Below are 25,884 nucleotides of genomic sequence, written 5' to 3'. Positions count from 1 at the left end.
ATTACCCCTCATCCAGCAGATACAGGAGTGTCAATTTATTTTTGTTTGTTGTTGTTGTTTGTTCCTGAGGTCATGTCCTGCACCTAGGAACCCTCACAGAACCTTCACACAACATTCATTCCACCTGGCCAAAGCACTCGGACAGGAAAAGGTATTAAAATATTCTATGCAAACTGAATTAAATATGTACATATACCATATCTAAGGTTCTTTTTATATTTTCAGATGTCTGGAGATATTTTTATCCCTTTGGATAATCTCTAAGGCCTGGACAGTGCCAACTGCCATCCTCTGGTGTGCCACTTGTGCCAAGAACAGTATGAGCATCCATGCCTACTGGACTGTTACCACACATTCTGTGCCAGCTGCATGCACGGAGGAGCTGTGGACAGCCGACTAACTTGCCCTCTCTGTGGGTAGGTATTTTCTTTTTTTAATCACTGATCACCTTATTATGACAATTCACACTTAAATTATTATAGTAATAAGCATGGAAGCCTGTTTCCACCACTGTACAAAAAAAAAGAAAAACTATTTATTTTTAGAAGAAATGTCAGAATTATGAATTATTTATCTCACAGTTCTGAGTTTATAGCTGGCAATTCTGACTTTTTTTATTTATTTTTTATTGCTAGAAACAGGTCTGAATTGTGAGATATAAACTCAGAAATGTGAGAAAAAAGTCAGAATTGTAGGATAAACAGTCACAATTACCTTCTGAATTGTGTGGAGGGAATAGGCATCAATACTTATGACATGTATGCGTTTGAAAAATCTAACATTGTATTTATAATTTAAATTGTCACATGACACTGTCTGTTTAACTATACAGTTTGTAGGAGAGATTACCTCCAACAGCTGCAGCATAAATCCTGCCTTTGTGTTGGACTTATTCGAAAGTCTCTGGGAACATTCTGCCAAGGCCAACTAACACTATCTGACACTTGACATTGGATACAGGTCCTGGGCAGGCTACAGTTAGATGGCTGAAATGTCTGTGTTCTCACCCTTCTGCTTCCATATTTAGTCTAGCAGCAGCTTAATCGCACTCCGTAGATCTTGCACATATGGAGGAAATATATTAAAAATGGAAAAAAGGTTGGTGGTCTTTATAAGGCAGCATGTTAGAGTAAGTATAAATTTGTTTTTTGCTAGCTGGTTCAATATTTACCTGAAGGTTAAGTTACTGCAAAAGTTTCTCAGTATTTGTGTTGCATTATGAGTGTTGCATTATGGTATAGTGATTGCATGCATTATGTATTTGTAATTGATGTGCATCAGCAATGCAAAGGACAGTGCTAATGTTACAATATAGGACAATATATCATTGTTTACATTTTTTTTTTTTGTCAAATGCACCATGAATGCTTCTCAGAAAAGTGAATTTACAGGGAATCTTTGAACTATTAAGCTTAGAAATGTTAAAATAGTCATTATTCGGGGAATTATGTTTATTTGAGTCTCATGTTTGTGTCTATTTCTGTCTGTGTGGGGGGTTATCTATCAGTCTTTGTTATATCTCAGAATTCAAAACAGAGCTATTTGTGTTGTTGTTGCTATGAGGGAGAGATAACCTTGTCAATGCCAAATGTATGACTAAGACATTATCAGACAATGGGTCAAAAGTTCTGCACAGACACACAAAATCTGTTTCTTTTGTAGACTACAGTCTGTTGTGAAAGGAATAAATGCACTCCCCCCAGAGGATCGACTCCTGAAGTTCTTGGTGGACAGTTCAGCAGACAGTGAGGAAACTGTGCAGTGTGCCAACTGTGATTTGGAGTACAAAAACCAGGTCTCATTATCACCATCTCAACACTGAAACATGCAGTTCATAAAGAATGTAACGGTTATAGTTCCTTGAAGTCACAATGTAATAGAAATAGCGACAGATCTTTTCTCAAATATTGTGATGTACAGTACATCCAAGTGAAATGGATTCTAGAAAAAAAATGAAGGGTGGTGGTTTTATCTATTAGATGTTGATTGGATGGCGACAGATCTGAATGTGAGCTTGTCAGCTTGAGATCTGAATATAGTGATAATATGATAACATTTTACAGACTAATATATTTTGAGAAAAAAAAAGCAATTGCCAAATTTTGAAATATTTAATCAATACATTTATTTATAATATAGTTATTGCCAAAGTTGTGCTTACATTTTTTTATATGAAAAGTTTACCCCAAAAATGTAAATATGCTGACAATTTACCCACCCTCGGGCTTTTCAAGATATACCTGTAGAAGAGTTTGTTACTTATTGGAACAGATTTGGTGAAACATTACATTATTTGCTCACTAATGGATCCTTTGCAGTGAATAGGTGCCATCAGAAGGCAAGGCAAGTTTATTTATATAGTACATTTCGTACACAATGGTAATTCAAAGTGCTTTACATAAAAGAAAGTAAAATAAACATGAAGAAAAATAATAAAAAAAATTAAACAAGTAATTTTAAAACTTTGAAAATTATTTAAAAATTGACTTATTTAAAAGGAATTAAAAAACAGTTATAAATAGAAAATTATTTTACATTTAAAAAAAAAATTGAAAATGTAAAATACAGTGCAATCAGTTCGGACATTGCATAGTGCTCATTCAATAAATGCACAGCTAAAAAGATGAGTTTTGAGTCTAGATTTAAATGTGACTAGTGTTTTAGCACATCTGATCTCTTCTGGAAGCTGATTCCAACTGCGGGCGGCATAGTAACTAAAGGCGGACTCTAACTTGTTTTGTTTCTAACAAGATACAAGATTTTTTACAAGACATAAATTGATGGGCTGGAGTTATGTCAATTATTTGTGGATTATTTTGATGTTTTTATCAGCTTTTTAAACTCTCATTCTGACGGCACCCATTCACTGCAGATGATCCATTGGTGAGCAAGTGATGCAATGCTATATTTCTCCAAATATGTTCCGATAAAATAAACAAACTCATCTACGTCTTTGATGGCCCAAGGATAAGTATATTTGCAACAAATGTATCCTAGTGAAACATTGGTTGTTTTTTGGAATTGCAGATCCGAATGCGATTCTAAGAAAGGTATAGGGTTTATAGGGACTAATTAAGTCAAAGACTTTTAAGTGCTGGCATAAATTAAATCCAATAATTTGCCTATACACTCTCAAAAAAAAGTTACAAAAGTTGTCACTGGGGCACACCTTGGTACCTAAAGAGTCCACATTTTAGGAAAAAGGTACAAAAGTGTACCTTTTGAAAAGGTACTGCCCCAGTGACAGCTTTTGTACCTTTTTTTCTGAGAGTGTACCTTAAACAACAATACTAAACAAATTAAAAAACATATTTTATTAATGTACTTTTTAAGAAAATATTACTAAGTGCATAAAGTGTTAGTGTCTTTAACACATTGTCATATGAACAACACTTACCTAAGTATGTGTTAGATCCACTGAAAATAACCATTAGAGTCAAGCAAAGAGTCATTAGAACAATTTGTTAAGGAATTGGACAACAGCAGTTGCGCTGTACTTTATTGATTCACTAAAAGGAATTGGCTTGTAAGAGTCATGCTGTAGATTCAGTAATAGTGTTTGAGCATTAAATTCAGTATATCAGTATTTTGTAAGTCCGAATGTCAAGATTTTTATTTATGTGGTTTTTTTTTTGTTTTGTTTTTTTAAAGATTTGATTTTTTCTGGTTACGTATTTAAATGTTCTGTCACAAACCCCAGGATGTGGATGCAATGTATTATTGCAACACTTGTTGCTAGCCACTGTGTCGAGACTGCAGGGAAACCACCCACAAAGCCAAGATGTTTTCCTGTCACGAGATTGTCTCCTTGGCAAAGTGCATCAAAGAAGCCCACAAAAAATGTGGTGTGTGTTTGAATGACTTAAACCACTTCTCACGTTTCCCCAGCAAAATATAAATGAATACAATTTAAAATACAAAAACAAGTCTTTAATGCTAAAGCTTTGAGATTCAAGCAGTTTCTGTCCGATTGCAGCCCTCCATGAGGAAGTCTACATCATGTTTTCAACGGAGAAAAAGTCCATGCTCTGCATCAACTGCTTCAGAGACACGAAAGTGTGAGTTAAAAACTGAACTCACAGAGCATAAAATTAGCATATCGGACATCTGATTTCAAAATAATCTGGGTTTGTCTAATTCCATAGGGAGAACAGAGCACACTGCATTGATATTGAGACAGGATATATACAAGACTGTGAAAAATTGGACCAAGCCAAGTTTCTCTCCTATTCTTTTCTTCAACTGTAATGTGTTCTTTCATCTGTGTCTGTAATGTGTGGAGCTGGGAAGAACCTATTGAAGTCATTTCACTCTCCTCAGGCTGTTAAGGAGCTTCAGACATCAGCAGGAGAAGACATTATTCTGCTCAAAGCCATGATTGGAGAGGTCAGGGCCAACGTGGATGAAGAAGAGAGCGCCATGCACAATTACGTAACAGTTCACCCAAAAATGAAAATTATGTCATTAATAACTCACCCTCATGTCGTTTCAAACCCGTAAGACCACCCGTTCATTTTCGGAACACATTTTAAGATATTTTAGATTTAGTCCGAGAGCTTTCAGTCCCTCCATTGAAATTGTGTGTACGGTCTACTGTCCATGTCCAGAAAGGGAAGAAAAACATCATCAAAGTAGTCCATGTGACATCAGAGTGTCAGTTAGAATTTGTTGAAGCATCAAAAATACATTTTTGTCCAAAAAAAAAACAAAAACCACGACTTTATTCAGCACTATCTTCTCTTCTGGGTCTGTTGTGAGTGCATTCAATTTTAGTGATATCCGGTTTGAGAACGAATCATTCGATTTAACTGGTTCTTCTTGAACCAGTTCACCGATTCAAACTGAATCATTTAAGTTTTGAGTATTGAGTACCATAAGTATTAATCCACAAATGACTTAAGCTGTTAACCTTTTTAACGTGGCTGACACTCCCTCTGAGTTAAAACAAACATGGACACATGGACTATTAATGGAGAGAGCAAGCAATTAATGGAGAGACTAAAGAAGATAATGAAACTACCACACAGACTTAGACCAGCACAGCGCAGTAAGATTAGTTTACTAAATTCAAATAAAGTTAGTTAGATAAATCGTTGCACAAGTTATATCTGCTGTAATCTGTCTATGCAGATAAACACAGAGTATAGCTCTGAGTTCGCTCGCTGCCTGGAGCCAGTCTTGCTGTTGGGGCAATGGCGTTCAGTATCCACTACAGGGAGTGTGGCTTTAGGTCTGGGAAATGCCAGTAGACTGTGAGTCTGTTTAGACTAGAAGACTAAATTTGCTAATTAAAAAAGCAACACTTAAACATATTCAGTTAATCTTTTTATCATCATCCAGCAGGATGCAATCATCTCTGTCAGTGCAGTGTCACTCTCCAGCCATGAGTGACATGTCAGTGTGCTCCTCAGTGGTGCACAGGCCGACTTCACACCGTTACATCAGCACCAATGACCTGCTAGTGGAGGGTGGAGAGACGCCCTTTATGGAGCTCTGCTGCAACTACGAGAACAGCTACAGGGTAAGCTTCAGTCCATTTAATTTTATTTTTAGCCTTTTTCCAGGCTATTGTAACAAATTAAAATGATATTATAATATGTAACCATAAAGTCCAACCCCTAAACACATATTTCCATAGGACAAAAAGTTTTATATATAAAATATTGTACTGCAACTGACAAATTCTCCATGTCTGTTCAACTAGACTTTACAGATGGGAATCCAGAAACTCAAAGACCAGGTGCAGGAGATTCACAGAGACCTGACCAAGAACCATTCACTCAGCAAACCTGACACCATGAATGAGATTTTGGAGAGGTCTGTTCAGGTGGAGAGACAGATCTCATCAGAGTACTCCTCAGTCGAGCTCATGTGGGCCATGTTCGAGGAGGTGAGATGCCAATACTTTCCAATAGCCTACTGACATTAGGAGGATGTGAAGAACACAGCTCACTGTGCCATCCATTTTGTTTTTAGATTTGGGAGGAGACATTACAAAGGGTGGCAAATGAACAGGAGATTTATGAAGGTGTGTAAGTATATTAATGCGTTTTATATTTATATATTATTTATATATAAAAGATTTATCTTCTCACTGCAGCTATATTGGAGTTACCATATTTAGTTGTCTTTTTGTTGACGTTACCTTTTCTTTTCAGCACAAATTCATGATCTGCTTCAGTTAAAACAGGAGAACTCCTATTTGACCACTATTTCCAGACTAATAGTACATTCACTCCATAGCAAAAGTGAAAGAGCATCTCGAGCCCAGGTACTGGAGAGCTTGATGTACAGTATCATTCTCATCACTTATAGAGTACTATTAATAATCTATACCGTATACACAAATGTTCAAAAGTTAGGGATCTGTAAAAGTAAAATGGTTCTATTGTGAAACATTGCATTAAATGTGTTTGCCATTTTAATATATTTTAAAATAGAATTTATTACTGCAATGACAAAACTGAAATTTTAAGCATATTAAAATGGAAACAAACACATTTTGACACTTGCCAAGCTGATTTTGGACTCACCCATACTCATATATATACTAGGGCTTTTATGTGGTTTTTTTTTTCAGTCTAATTTGATCTTTAACAGGCTGAAGGAGCCTCAAGATGAATGCACAGAGATCATGCTGAAAATCTCTGAGGACAGCACCTCTGCTGCAGACACATGGCCCAGGTGCGTCCCAGCTATTTCTCAAAGTAGACACAAACACACAGTTATTCATTTTTAAGAATCAAGACTTTGGAATGATTTGCCCATTTCGATTAGACTGGCTTCATCCTTGTCTGGTTTTAAATCCAAGTTAAAAACTTTTCAGTTCTTATAAAGCATTTAATACTCTAAGCATCTCCCATTGTATATTACTGTTTTTATTACGTTGAAGAACTTTCTTTTATGGTACTTTACTATGATTTTAATTGTTTTTTGTCTTATTGCTTGTGGTTTTAGTTGTTGGTAAAGCACATTGGTTAACGTGGGTTGTTTTTAATTGTGCTATAGAAATAAAACAGCTACTCCATGCTTCACCAATACAGTAATGAGCTGTCCTGGGACACTGAGGACAACCGGACTCTAAACAGCCTATCAGAAGAGACCAATCCCAAGAAAAAGGATTACTACAGGCCAAACATACAGAAGAACATCACAGATAAAGCCAATTGCAAAGAGATACCACTGTGAAACTGCTTTTATGCTGATACAAACAGCTCGGTTTACCCCAAAAAATAAGCTTATAAGCACTTACATTAAATCTATATATACTAATACTAATTTACAGATGCTTAAAAGAACAAAACTACTAGTTCACTGTGCTTGCATTTCAGAGAATCACAGTAATGTCAAATAAACATTATATTCAGTGTTTATTTTAAAGGTTTGTTACATTTTGCTGAAGATGTTAATAATGTAAGCAGTGCAGTTATCTGAGAGGTAGGGTGGTCCTCTTCCATTAGCTTTTTGCACAAGCGTTGCGCAACTCTTACATCATAAAAACCTATTGCATGTGTTCGAATGTCCATTACCTGTACACATATATTACAGTGCTCGTCATTGGTTAAAAGTGTGCAAGAAATTCCTATTCTTTACCCAATGTCTATATAAGCTACATCATGCCAGGTGGAGAGTGGAGCCTTCCTCCCAGAAATGTAAAATCAGAAAGATTAAGACTTTGGATACAGCATAACCCCTCGCGTTCGGCCCTCTGAATCCTACCTTCTTAGAAATAGATTTTATTGTTGAATTATCATGCAAGTGCGAAGGAAAGTGACAAGACATGGATATGGGAATGAATGAGTTTGGGAGTGAAGATGAAAAGAGACTAATGCATTTGACAAATAATCAAAAGAGGAACTATGCCTGTAATTTATCATATATTTTTATTTTTCTAATCATAATATTAAAATTTTCCAACAGCATAAACAAATCACAGATACTTGGAGATTTCCAGAAATGGGTTTTAAAATGTGTAGACCGGCAAAAAGAGATTTCTGATATACTCCTTACACAAAATGGACAATGACTAAATGTCCACTGCAGTAAGTTCAATTTAAAGCCTATCTGAATAAAAATACTGCAAGAGATTTTAATATCTAGTGAAAAACTCTGGATGTCATAAGTAGAAACAAACCAATGTCCTGAATCTCAATTTTAAAGATTCTAACCACAAAACCGGGGGATTTAAAAAAGAATAGAAAAAAAAAGACAAGAAAAACTAAACCAACGTATGAAATTACATGGTGCAAAGACTGTAAATATGAGGATACATGACAGATGACTGGTATGTAAATGAGTAGAAGACAGAGAGAATGTAAGATCAGAAAGTGCAGTAGAGAATGTGGTGTTTGTGTACTAGTATCTCTGATGGTGTTGAGGGTGGAAGCTTCACCCTGCTCAGAGCAGACCATAGTGTCTCAGAGCAGATCAGACGAGTCAGTTTTACTGTGCTGCCACCTTATACATCTGTGCCACCCCCAAAGGGCTAGACATGATGCCACCAGGCAACTAGCTCGCTCCGAGTGCCGGTCAGAGGTGTCCAGGTGTGCACTTTCAGGCTATTTCCTCCGTTCAATGCAGTACAGCTTTAGGAGTTAACTTTGATCCCTGAGATGAAGGGCAAGCCAGTAAAGACCTTCTTCTTATACTCAATGTAGTCCTCTCCAAAGAAATGGATGAGAGAGATCTCCTCTTCCTCAATCCGCTCTCGAAAGAACCGCCAGCTGGCGAATGTATATCCTAGAATACATACTGGGTTGCACAGCATTATCTGGGGAAAAGGAGAAGCAAGATATTGTAACAGGTTTAAAGAAAACATTTTTTATTTAGACTAACAACTTAATTGTCCGTCCAAAGTTTGGAATAGTTAAGATTGTATGTTTTTAAAAAGAAGGCTCAATTAGGATACTTCTGTCTGATCGAAACTATGAAAACCCTAATGGTTTGAAATGTTACAATTTAGAATAACTGTTCTCTATTGGAATTTTAAGCAGCCATTACTCCAGGCTTTTGCTGCTCAAGAAACATTTTTTTTTATTATCAATGTAGAAAACCATATTTGACGTTTCATATTTTTGTGGAAACTGAGATAAACTACATTAAAAAGAATGATTTATAAAAATACTTTTTCCTAACAAGGACACATTAAATTGATCGAACAATAAAAAAATAAAATTAAAAAAAATTATATTCATCGAGGAATATCAAGGTATCAAGATTTCCACAAACATGCTGAGAAGCAAAAACATTTTTCAACATTGATAATAAGCACCAGATCAGCTAGCATATGAGAATATGATGAAATCATATGACACTGATGACTGGAATAACGAACACTGAAAATGTTGCTTTGCTATCGTAGAAATTAAATTAAAATTTATTTAAATAAGAAACCCTTATTTTAAATTGTAATAATATTTAACAATATAACTGGTTTTACAGTATTTTTATCAAATATACTGTATATATAGTATTGTTGAACACAAAACTTCTTTACAAAATTTATAAATATATATATATATATATATATATATATATATATACATACACACAAAAATAATAATTATCAATATTATTTGTATTATTATTACACTTTTAATAAATTTAAAAAATATATAATTTCTACAGTTACTTTAGAACAATATTTCCAGCGTCATTCACTATAAATATAACTTCCATTGAAATAATGGTTGAAGAACCTGAGTGCCAATGCTCCAGTAAAACCAGCCCACATAGGAAGGATGTCTGAAGAAAGCGTAAACTCCAGTGGTGACCAGCATGTGGGTCTGGGCCTTCTCATTCTGCACTATGTGGTTAAAGTTGGATCCTGCTGTCAACATGGCAGCTTTGCGCAGACTCTCCCCACAGAGCACCATCACCAGACCCACCAGAGAGAGCCAGCTCACCTGCTTTATCTCTGCAGGGGAAAACAAACTGGATTTCAGTTTCAGTTTCAGTTCAGTCATCTGGAAACTTAAGAAATCGCTTCACTTCAATAATGTGAAAAATAATTCATAATAATAACAATAATAATTCTGTACAATTTAGAATAATTTATTTTCAAATCACTCTAAAATAAACAAACAAAAAAAGCTTTGGCAATTATATTATATTACATTATTAGGTTTCAGTTTTTAGTTTTAACTGAATGTGCTAAGCTCTATAGGTTTGACAGCATAACTAAACTCTGGCTGCGAATCACTGGCCTAGATCGTATCAAACCTGGAATAAGGAGCTGTTCCACAGTGAACTCTATCCAGGAGGAAATAGCTGCTATTATGTACTCAACACTATGATTGAGCAGGAATGAGTCTAGAGACAGACTGCGTGGGTTGATCATGGCAGTAACCAGGTACTCGGAGTAGTGAAAAAATGACAGTGAACACATATACCTAGTGAAACAAAACAAAAAGACTGACATTATTACATTAATCTAGCAAAATTCATTCTCTTGTAAAAACCATACATACTTGTTTACGGTCCTTATTTACAGCGGTGGCCAAAATTATTAGAACACTAATATTTTAAGCAGCCAAAAATGGTTTTAATTCAGTTACTTCTATCTTTTGCTGTAGTGTGTCAGAAGGAAATATCAGTTTACATTTCCATACATTAATTTTGCCATGAATTGTAATAATCCAGTGAGATTTTTGTTTGCAGATGGAGTCCGAGTTTGTTCTGTATCTTCATGTCTTATCTTCATGTCTTTAATAATTTTGGCAACCACTGTATGTTAAATGTGTAAATTAAACAGATCTAACCCATTTCAGAAAAAAAGGTTTAATTACCAGCCAAAGTGTGTCCATGTTGTATCTGCAAAACTTAAAATGAGACCACATCCGAAGGCAAATCCAAGAAAGCAGGCTCGAACAGCCACCTGATTAAACAAAAAGGCAGGAAATTGTGAGCCAGATCCTGATTCTGCAAACCCACATACAGTAAGCTGTCTTCTTGGAGAGATTATTTGTATTGACAAAGAAACCTATAGGAGATCCCATTAGAGAGCTGATGTAACAGGATTATACCTGCACACAGGGAATTACCAGTGACAGAAACCTTTGCAACTACACATCTAGATATATTTATTCGTTAGATCTTTATTAATTTCAAACACGTATATAGCACTAGACAGTGGTGATTACACATGTGCTCTATCTGTACAGCACATCTGATTCAGACTGTCTCTCTGAGTCTTACCTTGTATAAAGGTCCCTTGTACATGATTAGCAGGAAGCCATTGATAACTGTGATATACGCCGCAATGGCTATTTTCCCGTTCACATCCGTGAGATAATCGAAAATCCAGTCAATGTGAGCGCCGAATTTTACAAGTAAAGGTATTATAATGACGCCCAGTCCTGAGATAAAGCTAATAATACTTATCCTCCCTTCCAGCACCAACTTGCTGCCTGCCATGTTGAAAACAGCAAGATCTCGCGGAGAAATCTCGCGTGACTTCAGAGCTCACGTTGACTTGCTTACTAATTGGTTTGACAGCTATTTCATGCTCATTGAACTGTGTATTAATTAATCCTGATGTGCGACTTTAATTTTAAAATATTAAATTATTCTACTATTGTTGTTGTTATTATTATTATTAGTAGTAAGATTCTGAAAACGCAGGGAATCATTTCAAGCTTTCTCAAATTGAAATAATAATATAATAGAAGTATATAATAATATTAATATTTAATATATTTATTTAAAACCATACACACGTACACACATTATTGTTTCCTTATGATGAAATCAAATGTGCCAAGCTGATAATGTTCTATAAAAATATAAAATAAAATAATATTTTTATCTCATTAAGTTTAATGAAAGCAATCTTTATCATGCAACGAAAAGGCTGAATGTCGTACAATTTAAAAATAAAAATAAAATGTTGATTCACTCAAGATGTGGAAAAGGGCCCTATTTTTAATCAACAACCCATTGTACACTTAATAATAACAAATACATGGCTGTCAGTGAACATGATGGTAAGCATTATTTCAGCATAGCAAAAAGTAATTGTAGAGTAATTCAGATTTGAGCTGAAAGGAAAATTTAATGGTTTAATAATGTGCAATGGAGATCTCTCTTGTGTCCTTTGTGTGTCCATTCCAAATCTGCTCATCTGATTGGAAGCTGGGGACCTGACAGATGCTGCAGTCGCACATTAAATAGACTCTTTGCATGCTCAAGTCCATCTATTCAATGCTGTTCCACTGTGAACTCAACTCAACCACATGAACACAAAATACATCCAATTACTTATGTCTACATGCAATAACTTTTTAATACATTTGTTAAAAACAATGACACGTCTCTCAATCTTAATATCACACATATCATAACACTGCAGCTCATTTTTCATTAATTTGAATCAGCTAGGCTTGCAGGTTCTCCTGCAAATATCCTAATCAGTCTTATGCATATTGCTCTTTTACAAATTTCAGAAACAATTATAGCTGAAAGCAATCGTAGGATACACATAAACATGGATAAGAATTAATATAAAATGTTCCAACACAGTGGAAAATATAATCACATGCATTTAGAAAGGAAAATAAGATAAACTCTCCTGCCTTGTTTAAACAATAATGAACATGCCACGGTTTAAGCTTATACCCTCAGGATCAACACACTGTCCCTTTTTGCGTGTGATGTGGTAAGGCCTGTGTAATTTAGCATAGCACCGAAGCCCTGTAAAAACAGGGAAGGAACATTTTAAATACAGTTTTTATTTTGTCAGCATGAGTAACAATCAGTCCAAAAACTGTCACAAAAAGCTCACCTTCCTCACACATGCAGCTATCATAGCACTTGTTGTTAAAGCCGCGATTGTGAAGTTCACATACATGTTTTCTGAGATTGCAGCAAGACCCTGAGAAAGTTCGTGAAAAAGAGTTAAAAATGGTGTCATCATTTATTTCATTTCATTTCATTTATAACTTTCTGATCTTATGACTTTGAATGATACTACTGTTCAAAATGTTTGGGGTCTGTAAGATTTTTTTATGTTTTTGAAAGAAGTAAAACAGTAATATTCTGAAATATTATCACAATTTAAAATAACTGAATTTTCAGCAGCCATTATTTCAGTCTTCGGTGTCATTTGATCCTCCAGAAATCATTCCAATATGATGAATTGGTCCTCAAGAAACATTATTTCATTAATAGCAAGTTAAAAGGAACAGCATTTATTTGGAATATAAATATTTTGTATCATTATAAATGACTTTACTGTCACTTATGAGCAATTTCAAAAGTTCTTAATAATAGAAATACTATAAAAAAAATCTTCTGCGTGGAAGTATATTATATTTTAAATACTCAAATTACAAAGAGAAATGCATGTGGGAAAAGTCACCTGGCAGACAGTCTAGATGATGTTTGCAGCTCTTATCTGATGCAAGAGTCACAAGTTCAGTGCTGGGGCTTTTTGTGGCCTGTTTGTCAGAACCTGGATAGAAATAGAGCAATGGAGTTATTAATTTATTTGTATTTTATCAACACCTAATACAAAAGACACAAGAATTAAAACATCTTAATAACATTTACTACATTTAATTTTTACACATTAGGGAATTTGACACTTGATGTTTTCCATGCAGAGATTGATGGGAAAAAATTGCCTAAAAGTGCTAAATGGCTATTTCATGTGGTCCCAAATGTAAAGCTTTACAAATTATTCTGATAAACAATGTAGCATATATTGCAAAACATGCACCAATTTTCTCAGGTCACCATTTCAAAGCAAGCATACTTAAAAACGAAATCTCCCAACATTAAAGCAGAAACAACATATCTGTATTTATTTTATATATGTAGAGCAGTGACCTACCTCGCTTCTTAGAAAATAGTTTTTTGTGAGCAGGCCTCATATCTTCATAATCAGTCCAGTCGAAGAATGCCATGTTGAAAGTTGGCGTCACATCTCCACCTGAATAAATTCCAACCTGAGGTACAAAACATCATATAAAGTATTCGTGCCACTATATGAGGGGTTCAAATGACACTTTTTCATATGAATGTAAATCATTTGTTAATCCTGGTCTGTTAGATACCATTTTGAGCCAAAAAAACATGAAATTTATTCATATGTGGATTTAACTGATGGCATGAACCTATTACCCCTAATTGTATGAGTCATTGGGATTAAATTTTACCAATCCTGTTTCTAGACATTAAAAGCTGAGATCTTTTTTAATAAGTGTGACTGAAAACACTGAACTGCTAGATGATGGTTACCTGTGGTTTACTGGAGGGGGTTGGCTTTGTGGAGGGCTCCCCACCAACTGCTGCAGTTTCTGGCGATATGAAGGAGCCAGCGGTGGCTGCAGGGAACACTAGCTCTGTGGGACTCCCAAAAGAGTTTTTATTGAGCCTTTGATCAAAGGAAACCCTCCGTTTCTTCCCAGATGCCAAAGACACTATGCGAAGAAAATGCCAAGCAGATAATTAAAAAGTGGCAGGATATTCATAAAGGATTTTTACTTTGGAAAGTTTGAGAGTTTCTTTTACCTTCATCGCGAGTCCTAACGATGTTCCCTCTAAACATATTGCGACCAGTGGGACGTCTCATTGGCTTCTCTGGAGTCTCAGCACCAGGAGAGATATTAATTTTCTCTGGAATTAAAGATTCAAACCCCATGTAGGTGCTCTTTTTTGGAGTGATTACATGCCTTTTATCTCCTGGCTCCATCTCTAAGCGGACGGGACTGAGGCCCTCCAGGTCTGGCCCTTCATTTTGGGTGTGGAACACAGTAATGTGGGGCCTTTCTCTGAGCTGTCCTGCTGTCATCCTCTCCTTGCGACCTCTTTGCTTCCTGTGATGACTGTGTTGATGTTTGGAAGCCTCTGGCCTGGGTGGGATAATGACATTGTCTCTGAAGACTTCCATGGCTGAACCCTGGCCCGTTTCGGTGCTCAGTGTCATGGTCACCAAGTCAAGGAGGAGAAATGAGCCGAAATACCAACATAAAGCCACCATTCTAGGAGTAGAAAAGATTAAACGAATAATACAGCATTAAACAATAATGAATCACTACATACCATACTACTATTCAAATCTTTTGGGTGTGCAAGATTTTTTTTTATTTTTTTTTATTTGGAATAAATTCCTCCTTGCATTATTAGACTGAAGTGACACTAAAAAGATGTTTATAATGTTAATAAAGCCAGAATAATGGCTGGTGAGAATTCAGCTTTGTCATCACAAAAATCAATTATTTCATATAATTTATTTTATATGATTATGATTTTTCTTTATTAATATAAAGATTATATGGCCTGATAAATTGCAGTGAAAAGAACCACAAATCTGTTCTTATTTTAAGCATTTTAAAAAAATATTTAGATTGAGTTACTGGCTTTTGAGACTGCAAATGGGCAAAAAAAAATGTCTCTATGTTCAAACATAAGATCTTCAATAAACCACCTGGTCTCACCATAAGCTTGTAGGAAAAATAATGTCTTGAAATAAGTCAAAGCAAAGCAGTTTGACAGACCATTCAATGTTATGTTGCTCTTCCTTTTGTGAACATTTGCAGAGCTTTGGGAGTCGCGCCTGGCTCTACATTGGGTCTTTGATCTTGACACCACTGGACAGCACTGAATATATGTTGGGCAAGGATTCTGCATAAGCAATGGTGTCTGGGGGAGTTTAAAAGTGTTATATTCCCTATCTGACTTGTTACAATATAATATTCAAACAGACATGCAAGCACATTCGCTCTAACTGTAATTTTTTCTAAGCATCTTAGAGATGAGGATGAAGAGAACTGATCAAAGCCAAGGGATTTTTATCCTCAGAAAATGGATTATACACACTGAGCAGATGAGTGTGACCAATTAAACAAGCGAATTTAGCTTTCATGTACTGACAGACTAGAGTTGTGATAAAGCCAACATTTCCCAACTGCATTTACATACGAGCGGCAAAACTTGGAGATTTAACCAAGAGCTTATGATTTGGATGCTACAGATAAAGCCTGAGGATGTTGGAAAGATTTACTGGGACATGATTCAGTTTAGTTGAACTTTTTCAGATGTAAAATCATCATATATGGTAGCACGGTTTTATGAAAATAGCTATTACAAATTGCAGGAGGCACTAAAACACTGATAAACTTCAGGAAAGTCTCCTTTAAACATTAGTTCCCATAACCAATTTACCATGAAAAGAAAATGCAATCATTTGAAAGTTGCTGCAATAACACATTTCTCTTTGAAGCACAGCTTAATTTACCAGAAAATGGGACAAATAATAAGTGTCTGTCTGTTTCCCATGCACTTAATTATTCAAAGTCTGCATATGCAGATGATCGTGTTCGTATTATCTTTATTCATTTCAGCGTCCCATGCTGTGCATGCCAGTGCTGCTCAGAAGCCTAAAAATATCAAAGCTTCACCCCTTTCTCTCATTAGTCTGTGTAAACAGTGACATGATTAATTCATTGGGGAATCAGGGCTTGTTCTTCCTTATACAGAGACTCCACTTTATTAAAAACTATTGAAACTATTCACTTTGGAAGCAACTGTAATATGCATCTCATATAGTAGGCTACTTTATATGAGCAATAAATACGTTTCAATAATTGCTTAATATACAATAATAATTTTACACCGTTAACACAATTAAATACTTAATGCAGCTAGGCTATAAAATCCTGAATTAATATCTACTGACCTATAATAGTTTAAATGAGGCAGAATTGTTAATCTGTGTTTCACCAAACAGCTCACAATAACAAACATTCAAGAGAAAAAGAGTAGCGAAAGTGATCACCTGTTCTCCGTTGTGCGATCCGTTCTTTCTGGTTGCAGTCCACAATGAGCGCGCGTGTGCGTGTGAAGCGCAGTCTCGCGCTCTCACTGAAGACTGCGAGTCACGGGCGTCGCCTATAACCTAAATACCTGAACAAAAGAAGAGCTCTCATCTCATCATACCGACTGAAACAATAGTATGATGGGTTTAAATGGTTCAGGTCTTGGGAAATGTGTTAATACAGTAAGGAAAGATTCATGAAATATTTAGGCTTATGTGTTTCTACACTATTATGTTCAGTTACACTCTAAAAACGGCTGGGTTATTTTTTGACCCAAAATGCTGGGTTGAGTCTGTTGGGTCATTTTGTTGGGTTATTTTATTTATTTTTAAACACTTTTGGGTAGTTTCAGTTTACCAGATGTTGGGTTAAACCTGCTGGGTTGCGTCGCTGGGTTGTTTCAGGCCAGCGCTGGGTTATTTAACGCGCCTTGAAGATGTTTAAATCGCTCCCCAACTGTCACTTTGGAAGAACAACGGGGCAAAGCCACGGCTTTCAACTGTTTTAAGGTAAGTTTATTTAATGTTTTCAATAATAATTATTTTAAATTGGCAGAATTATAACTTTTTTTTGCAGCAACAATACTGTTAATGTCAGGATCTTGGTAAGGGAGGAACTCAGGTGCAGACAGGGATTCTCAAAACAAGGGGTTTATTTACAAAAAGGGGAAAAACAAAAACCCACGAGGGGGGAAAACAGGACTAGGGCAGATACAACAATAACAAAACAGGACTGATTAATCTAGATAAACAAAGACTCAAAACAGGAGAACACTAACTACAAATAACACTCACGGTTATACAGGATACAATATCTCAAACACAGGTGAGGAACACACAAATCACAGAGGTACAGGTACAATGAACCGACGCAAGACAGAGCACACTAGGAGATCTAAATAGGGGTACCAATCAAGACACGACAGGTGTTACAGATAGGACAATCAAGACACGACTAGGTTAACAAGGGGGGCGGGGCAAGGGAACGAGACAACACAAGCACATGGCCCAAAGACAAGGCCATGCGCTTGTACACAAAACATGGGTCTGTCATGATCCTGCTTCAAGACTAGGAAAAATCAAGGACACGAGGGCAGAATCATGACAGAACCCCTCCCTTAAGGAGCGGCTTCCAGACGCTCCTCAAGGGAACATCAAACACGGGACATGACTGACATGACAGACTGGGACACAGACACAAACCAACAAGACATGACAAATAATAACAACGGCAAACATGAGTACACAACAGCAGGGTTGGGGTGACAAATCAAAAAAAACAAACAGGGAAGGGGAGGGGGCGGGACCACAAAGTTCATGGGGGACAGACCAGGGCGGGGGGGTGGGGTAGGAATCTTAGGAGGACAGGACGAAGGCTGACGACGGGGGGTACGGGCAGGTCTGGGTGGTGAGGGGCGGGGAGGGGTCTCAGGACAACTGACAGGGGACATGACAGGAGCAGACAAGGGACGCGGGGCAACACTTACGGGACGCGGGGCAAGACTTACAGGACGCGGGGAGACGACAGCTGGACACGGGGGAACAACATCTACTGGACACGGGGGGACAACATCTACTGGACACGGGGGGACAACATCTACTGGACACGGGGGGACCACAGGACACGGGGGGACATTAACGGGACACGGGGCCACATCAACAGGACACGGGGCCACATCAACAGGACACGGGGCCACATCAACAGGACACGGGGCCACATCAACAGGACACGGGGCCACATCAACAGGACACGGGGAGACAACGGCTGGACATTTGGGACTTCTGGGGACAGGGTCAGGGGACAAGACAGGACTGACGGGGATTTCTAAAATTTGGACAAGACGGGACAAATAATCAGAAAATGCTTTAGCAGCTAGGACAATTGGCATCTCCTTATGAGATGAAACCGACTGTACAAGAGTCTTGGCTGCAGAGTCGGCCGCGGCTCTCTCCTCCGCTCTCACGACTGCCGACTTGCATACAGCTTTCTTTCCCGGCTCGGGCACGCTAGCGCTCACCGCTGCTGACTCGGACACGCTCACTGCTGCTGGCTCGGGCACGCTCACCGCTGCTGGCTCGGGCACGCTCACCGCTGCTGGCTCGGGCACGCCAGCGCTCTCCGCTGCTGGCACGGGCACGCCAGCGCTCACCGCTGCTGGCACGGGAGGATACAGGGTCACAGGACCGGCAGGCCCCTTCTTCTTCCTCTTCCTCCTCGGGCGCGGTGCAGAGGCTACAGCTGGGTCAGAGGCGGGTTGGGGGAGTTTGGTCTCGGACAGGGCAGACTCGGACGCCGAAGACTCTGAAGCCGACTCCCATGAAAACCGTCTCCCTCGCTTCATGGGGAGACTGCTGGCTGAGGAGGGCACCTCAGGACTCTGGGAGGGGCTTGCTTGACCCCCCAGGGTTGCTACGGCCAGGACACGACCCTCCGGGATCGCCGGCAGCTGGGTAGGTGGGGACCTCTGGAGCTCCTCCTCTCGCCCGCTCGCTCCGGAACGACCTCCCCTGGTCCCCCGGAACACCACAAGGCGAGAGCCCTCAAAACAACCTCGCTGGCTGGCTGATGCCATCCAGCATTGCCTCCTGTCTGCTGAGTTCCTTGGTGGTCGGTTCATTCTGTCAGGATCTTGGTAAGGGAGGAACTCAGGTGCAGACAGGGATTCTCAAAACAAGGGGTTTATTTACAAAAAGGGGAAAAACAAAAACCCACGAGGGGGGAAAACAGGACTAGGGCAGATACAACAATAACAAAACAGGACTGATTAATCTAGATAAACAAAGACTCAAAACAGGAGAACACTAACTACAAATAACACTCACGGTTATACAGGATACAATATCTCAAACACAGGTGAGGAACACACAAATCACAGAGGTACAGGTACAATGAACCGACGCAAGACAGAGCACACTAGGAGATCTAAATAGGGGTACCAATCAAGACACGACAGGTGTTACAGATAGGACAATCAAGACACGACTAGGTTAACAAGGGGGGCGGGGCAAGGGAACGAGACAACACAAGCACATGGCCCAAAGACAAGGCCATGCGCTTGTACACAAAACATGGGTCTGTCATGATCCTGCTTCAAGACTAGGAAAAATCAAGGACACGAGGGCAGAATCATGACAGTTAAAGGTCTACAGGCCAACATTATTTACGTTAAATGATGAACTGTTTACCTCAAACGGCCAACCTACGTTACGCGACTCGCATAATCGTGTTAAGGTATCTGAGACGACAGATTAATAAAGTTTTATTAAGTTTCAGACAGTGACTGATGGTTGAAATATGCGAATACCTGTGAAAATAGAGGAAAAAGTAGTTCTTTTTCTAACTTCGCTCGGTGTTTCACTATGGGAATCGCTTTGGGCGTGACCAACTACGGAAGCTCCTATGCCACCACGTCTGTCTTTGACAGACAGGTCGACCTGAGATCAGGCTCCGCCCCCACCTATATTACTCAGGTCGACCCCTACGAAGTCATTCTCGCTTTCTTCCCGTGAGGGACTACAAGCTCTCTCAGCAAGTCCGAACTTTTCGCTGATTTCGCTTAACTGTTCAACTGGCGGGCCGTCATTGGGGTACGCTACCGAACGCGACATCAGTGGATTGGATTGGTACTGTGTTGAGTGTCACACCGAATAGTGTCCGCGTCAAGGCGAGCTATTCTGTTCAGATTATCGCGTGTTATCACGACGATAGGATTTTCAGTGGTGTCAAGCCACCATAGGCTTTACGCGTCAGGGCGAGCCGCGAAAAGGGCTAACTACCCTGTGAACCATTAATCGGACTAACGTGTTACGACGAGTCTTCGAATCTCTCTTTCTCTCTCCAGCCGTCATGTCGACAGTCATTACCCCCGCCAAAGGGAATGAGTCGAAGAAGGAACCCGCACCCCGCCCGTGTCCATCATCATGTGGAGCAACCGTCTCGGGCAGGGATCCCCATCCCATGTGCATTGTGTGCATGGGCGCCAAGCACGCTCAAACGTCGCTTGCGGACCCACAAACGTGCGTTCACTGTGCGTCATTGCCGGTTAAAATTTTGGAGAGAAGGCTGAGAGTGGCGGTGGCTAGTCAGCAGGACCCATGTCTGGCTGGAACCATCGCGAAAACTAAGGCTAACGATCATCAGCGAGCTACTACGACGAGCTGGGCTGAGATGATGGAAGCCGAATCCCCGGATATGCCTCCTCTGTTCGATGGCCTTCTCGCACACGAGGATGAGGAGCCGGGAGACGAGGACGCAGAGGGCGATGCTAACTCTGACCTCCTCGACTTGGACATGGACGAAGAGGAGGAGGAAGACAACTCTCTCTTCCCTGTCCAGCAGTCTAGACCTCCTAGCGCGACTGACACTGGCTCGCAGGCAGACAGTAACCTGCACGAGGTATGCAAGCGAGCCGCGGCAAAACTGGGCCTAGCGTGGCCCGCGGCCCAGGATTCAGAGGGAGCAGAGAGGGACCTTTATGACGGGAAAAGGCTACCGCCTGCTCTAACCACAACGAGACAACTCCTACCCGCCGTGCCGGCGTGCATGAAGGAGATGTCCCGCCATTGGGGTAGCCCCTTTAAGAGCAAGCTCCCGACCAAGGGATGCTCTAAACTTGAGATCCAAGGAATGGGAGAGCTGGGGCTGGCCGGACCCCCAGCGATAGAGTCTTCAGTGGCCTATCACCTCCATCCATATCGTCGATCTATTTCTGCCTCTTCCCAAATTTCGCTGCCGAACAAGATGGAGCGCCTGACCGCGTCCATCTATCAGAGGATGTACAAGTATGCGGCGCAGTCAGTGTGCTCGCTGAACGCGGTGACTTTACTGTCAGCGTACCAGGCGGAGATTTTGGAGGAGATGGGGCGACAATTAGATACAGGAGTGCCGAACCCAGCTCTCTGGGACGAGATATGTGTGGTAAACGACCTAATTCTCCGCTCTTCTCGTGGCGCGGTTCAGGGCTGTGGCCGTGTTATGGGCTTGGCCGTTTCAGGTGAGAGAGCGTTATGGCTGAACCTGTCTGGTTTAGGCGACGCTCAAAAAGCTGAGGTGATGGACGCTGCGTTCGACCCAACTAAGGGCCTTTTCGGACCAGCTCTCGAGAAAATGAGAGAAACCAGCACCCTCAGGAAACAGGAGGACGAGGCCTTTAACCTCTGTTTACCGCGCAAGCAAACACCGCGACCACCCTCTCAGCCAGCACGGCAAGGTTTTGCAGCAGCCGCTGCGGCGAGAGGAAGGCAGACGGGAGCTAGGAGTGTGAGACCGCCTCCCAGCGGACAGCAAGTGGGCTATCGTCCGAGATCTGATGGCTCCGGACCCGGGGGGAAACATTCATTTGCGGCCGCGGCGGCGAGAAACCGCCCACCCCACCCCGAGGATCGGAAGAAGAAGCGTGCGACCTGACACGCGAATGTTCCCCGTCACTTCTCTCTCCGCCCGCAAAGAGAAAGAGGGGGTCCAGCCCTGTTGTTCTCAGTTCAGTAAGGGCTCCAGCTATAAGCAATCAAGTTCAAAACGTTCTCAAGTGTCACCAAGCACTTACACTGGGTTTTCAAACGCCCATCAGTTCAGGGGAATGTTTAATAAAAAATGCATTATCGCATCCAGGCCACAGGCTGAGGGCGACGTGCTCCCCCAACTCATTAAACACAATAAATGTTTCACTATCGCAGCCAGGCAGTCAGCCGAGGGCGATAGATTGCAAAAAAATCCAAACATTGAGATGTGTATCCCTAGCCTCTCCGCTGGAGGGAGCGCGCGCACCTCCAGAAGGGGTCAGCGCGGAGACGGTAATGACGTCATCAAAACGCGCCGGCGTTGGGGAAGTATACAGGGGACCTCTCTCGGCTCGCATACTCAGTTGGCGCGCATGCGCAGCTCATCCGTGGGTTGTAAACACGATTTCACGGGGATACAGGCTTCAATTTGCCATGAAACCACCCAGATTCAATGGTATAATAGCCTCAGCGGCCGAGGGAGAGTCAGCTCGCGTCCTGACGGCCGAGATAGACTGTCTTTTAGAAAAACGAGCCATCAGAGTAGTGCCAAAGGAAGTGAGCTGTCAGGGCTTTTATTCCCGTTACTTTGTGATCCCAAAGAAGGGGAGCATATCTCTGCGTCCAATTCTAGATCTCCGTGTGTTAAACAAGCACCTACGGAAATATTCATTCAAAATGTTGACACACAAGACACTTTGTCGATCCATCCGCCAGAACGACTGGTTTGTGACGATCGATCTGTCAGACGCGTATTTTCACATAGATATTTACCCGTCTCACAGGAAGTATCTCAGGTTTGCTTTTCGAGGCACTGCTTACGAATTTCAGACAATGCCCTTTGGTCTGTGTCTAGCACCAAGAGTATTCAGCAAATGTGTGGAAGCAGCACTTTTCCCATTGAGAAACAGGGGGATAAGAATACTGTCGTACATAGACGATTATCTGATTTGCGCCTCGTCGAAAGAGCAAGCAATCAAAGACGCAGATATGGTGTTATTGCATCTCAACAGCTTGGGATTCAGAATAAACATGGAAAAGAGCCGCTTAGAGCCAGCTCAGCACGCAGAATATCTGGGGCTCAGTATAAACTCCCTCTCTTATCGAGTCACTCTGACAGAGAGGAGGATCGCGTCATTCACTCAATGTCTCTCCCGTTTTCAGACGGGGAAAGTTGTCCCGTTCAGACTGTGCCTGCGAATGCTGGGCTTAATGGCTTCAGTGATATCTGTAGTACGACTGGGACTACTAATAATGAGAGACTTTCAGCGCTGGGTCGCGCATCTGCGTCTGTGTTCTCGGCGTCATCTCAACCGACAGGTGAGAGTGACGTATGCGTGCGTCAGAGCGCTCAGACGTTGGAAAAGCCCCGCGACCCTCAGATCGGGGATTCCCCTGGGGGCAGTGTCGTCGAGAGTCACTATGACGACGGACGCATCATTAAAGGGCTGGGGAGCGACTCTAATGGGCAGAACTGTGAACGGCGTTTGGCCCCCTCAGCTAATTCACAAACACATAAATTACTTGGAATTGTTGGCAGTGTTTCTAGCGCTGAAACATTTTCTGAGCTTCATCAGGGGTCAGCATGTTTTAGTGAAAACAGACAATTCCACAGTGGTTGCTTATATCAACCGACAGGGAGGCACACGCTCTCTTCAGCTGCACCAGCTGGCAAAAGAGCCGATTGTGTGGTGCGACATAAGTCTTTTATCCATCAGGGCAACCCATGTTCCAGGGATATTGAACAGGGGGGCAGACTTGTTGTCCAGAGGAAATCCCCTGTACGGAGAGTGGAAGCTTCATCCCCAGGTGGTGAAGCAGATATGGCAGAGATACGGCCAGGCGGTCGTAGATCTCTTCGCCTCGCAGGAAAACGCCCAATGTCCTCTGTACTTCTCTCTGGCAGACGGAAATGCACCATTGGGTGTGGATGCTTTAGCCCACCAATGGCCAAATGTCCTGCTGTATGCATTTCCCCCTCTGAGCCTGATTTCACCCACTCTAGCCAGGGTGAGGGAAATGGGATTGTCGCTGATACTGATAGCCCCACGTTGGCCTTCCAGACCTTGGGTGGCCGAGATTGTTCAACTACTGTCGGGTCAGCCGTGGCCCCTCCCTCCCCGGAGGGACCTCCTGTCACAAGCGGGGGGGGAAATCTACCATCCTCACCCAGACAGGATAGCTCTCTGGGCCTGGCCCGTGAAAGGTGGAATTTAAGTGCAGCAGGTCTGCCCCCATCGGTCATACACACTATACAGAGTGCAAGAGCCTCTTCCACTCGTTCACTGTATAGTAATAAGTGGCGAGTCTTTGATGAATGGTGTGGACGGATTCATATTGTCCCTTTTCAATGTTCAGTGAGGGACATTTTATGTTTCCTGCAGGATCTGCTAGATAAAGGGAAAGCTTTTTCTACAATAAAGGTATACTTAGCGGCTATATCTGCTTGTCATGTGGGTTTTGGTGACAAGACAGCAGGTCAGCACCCTTTAATAAGTCGATTTATGAAGGGGGCACGACGTAAGAGGCCAGGGGCCAGGCGAATGGTCCCATTGTGGGATTTGTCTACAGTCTTAGAGGCCCTTTCTCAACACCCTTTTGAGCCATTGGAAGCTATAGGGTTAAAGTTTATCTCGCTCAAGACAGCACTACTGTTAGCGCTGGTGTCAGCTAAGAGGGTGAGTGACTTACAGGCACTGTCAGTCAGCCCATCTTGTCTGCAGTTTTCTGCAGGGTTTACAAGGGTTTCCTTTCGCCCTAACCCGGCATTCGTACCTAAAGTAGTGGATTCGTCATATAGATGTCAAACTACAGATCTTGCAGCTTTTCACCCTCCTCCGTTCTCTTCTCCAGAGGAGGGGAGGTTGAATGCCTTGTGTCCTGTACGAGCACTTCGTGTGTACGTAGAAAGGACAGCAGGTTTCAGGAAAAATGACCAACTGTTCGTGTCATGGGCTACTCCTCACAAGGGGAAGCCATTGTCACGTCAGCGACTGTCCCACTGGATTGTAGAAGCTATTTCCTTAGCATATGCATGCAGAGGTTCCCAACCTCCCGAGGGCTTAAGGGCCCACTCAACTAGGGGCATGGCGACATCATGGGCCTTACTCAGAGGTGTTTCGGTCCAGGAGATCTGTGCTGCAGCAAGCTGGGCCACACCGCACACTTTTGTGCGATTTTATAGACTGAACGTGTCTGAGCCATCCTTAGCTCATGCAGTGTTAGGAGTCAGCACGTCAAGTCCCATATGATTGGTATAGCGTATGTTGCAATCCGGGAGTGGTCTATATCTCCCATAGTGAAACACCGAGCGAAGTTAGAAAAAGAACGATGGGTTACTTAACGTAATCCCAGGTTCTTTGATAACAGAGTGAGGTGTTTCACCAACACTTCCCTCCTTGCATAGGAACGGGAAGAAATCTCTCTTAATGACTTCGTAGGGGTCGACCTGAGTAATATAGGTGGGGGCGGAGCCTGATCTCAGGTCGACCTGTCTGTCAAAGACAGACGTGGTGGCATAGGAGCTTCCGTAGTTGGTCACGCCCAAAGCGATTCCCATAGTGAAACAC

The 25,884-nt window shown here is 41.2% G+C and overlaps 3 protein-coding genes and 1 pseudogene across 3 annotated transcripts; 2 read left to right on the top strand and 2 right to left on the bottom strand.

Moving 5' to 3' along the window:
• Positions 1 to 43: 43 nt before the first annotated feature.
• LOC127944548 (RING finger protein 207-like) lies at positions 44 to 7,380 on the top strand (annotated as a pseudogene).
• Positions 7,381 to 7,866: 486 nt separating this feature from the next.
• On the bottom strand, positions 7,867 to 11,468 carry LOC127944549 (protein-S-isoprenylcysteine O-methyltransferase-like). The gene is made up of 5 exons (XM_052540568.1): positions 11,197 to 11,468; positions 10,788 to 10,876; positions 10,222 to 10,391; positions 9,699 to 9,916; positions 7,867 to 8,770 (listed from the first exon to the last, which is right to left on the bottom strand). Exons 1-5 carry the CDS (start codon positions 11,413 to 11,415, stop codon positions 8,588 to 8,590), a joined length of 879 nt encoding a protein of 292 aa, XP_052396528.1. The 5' UTR covers positions 11,416 to 11,468; the 3' UTR covers positions 7,867 to 8,587.
• A 436-nt stretch (positions 11,469 to 11,904) lies between these two features.
• On the bottom strand, positions 11,905 to 16,852 carry draxinb (dorsal inhibitory axon guidance protein b). The gene is made up of 7 exons (XM_052541593.1): positions 16,778 to 16,852; positions 14,512 to 14,981; positions 14,239 to 14,420; positions 13,832 to 13,946; positions 13,358 to 13,450; positions 12,782 to 12,871; positions 11,905 to 12,690 (listed from the first exon to the last, which is right to left on the bottom strand). The coding sequence occupies exons 2-7, from the start codon at positions 14,978 to 14,980 to the stop codon at positions 12,578 to 12,580; spliced, it is 1,062 nt and encodes a 353-aa protein (XP_052397553.1). The 5' UTR covers position 14,981; positions 16,778 to 16,852; the 3' UTR covers positions 11,905 to 12,577.
• Positions 16,853 to 22,230: 5,378 nt separating this feature from the next.
• On the top strand, positions 22,231 to 25,881 carry LOC127944327 (uncharacterized). Its single transcript, XM_052540209.1, has one exon. The coding sequence runs from the start codon at positions 22,231 to 22,233 to the stop codon at positions 25,564 to 25,566; it is 3,336 nt and encodes a 1,111-aa protein (XP_052396169.1). The 3' UTR covers positions 25,567 to 25,881.
• Positions 25,882 to 25,884: the final 3 nt, after the last annotated feature.

The sequence above is a fragment of the Carassius gibelio genome, chromosome A23 (assembly GCF_023724105.1).
Source record: "Carassius gibelio isolate Cgi1373 ecotype wild population from Czech Republic chromosome A23, carGib1.2-hapl.c, whole genome shotgun sequence".
NCBI lineage: Eukaryota > Metazoa > Chordata > Actinopteri > Cypriniformes > Cyprinidae > Carassius > Carassius gibelio.
Note: the sequence above shows the minus strand (reverse complement) of the source record. Positions and strands in the feature narration are given on the sequence as shown.

What these genes read in the sequence shown, in the direction of transcription:
- draxinb (XM_052541593.1), bottom strand. Translation starts at nt 14,980, where the DNA reads ATGGTGGCTTTATGTTGGTATTTCGGCTCATTTCTCCTCCTTGACTTG. An exon ending in TCATCTAGACTGTCTGCCAG is followed by an intron (nt 12,872 to 13,357) that starts GTGACTTTTCCC and finishes GAACTTTCTCAG; the next exon opens with GGTCTTGCTGCAATCTCAGA. An exon ending in TAGCTGCATGTGTGAGGAAG is followed by an intron (nt 12,691 to 12,781) that starts GTGAGCTTTTTG and finishes CTGTTTTTACAG; the next exon opens with GGCTTCGGTGCTATGCTAAA.
- LOC127944549 (XM_052540568.1), bottom strand. Translation starts at nt 11,415, where the DNA reads ATGGCAGGCAGCAAGTTGGTGCTGGAAGGGAGGATAAGTATTATTAGC. An exon ending in ACAAGGGACCTTTATACAAG is followed by an intron (nt 10,877 to 11,196) that starts GTAAGACTCAGA and finishes TTGTTTAATCAG; the next exon opens with GTGGCTGTTCGAGCCTGCTT. An exon ending in ACATGGACACACTTTGGCTG is followed by an intron (nt 10,392 to 10,787) that starts GTAATTAAACCT and finishes TTGTTTCACTAG; the next exon opens with GTATATGTGTTCACTGTCAT.
- LOC127944327 (XM_052540209.1), top strand. Translation starts at nt 22,231, where the DNA reads ATGTTCCCCGTCACTTCTCTCTCCGCCCGCAAAGAGAAAGAGGGGGTC.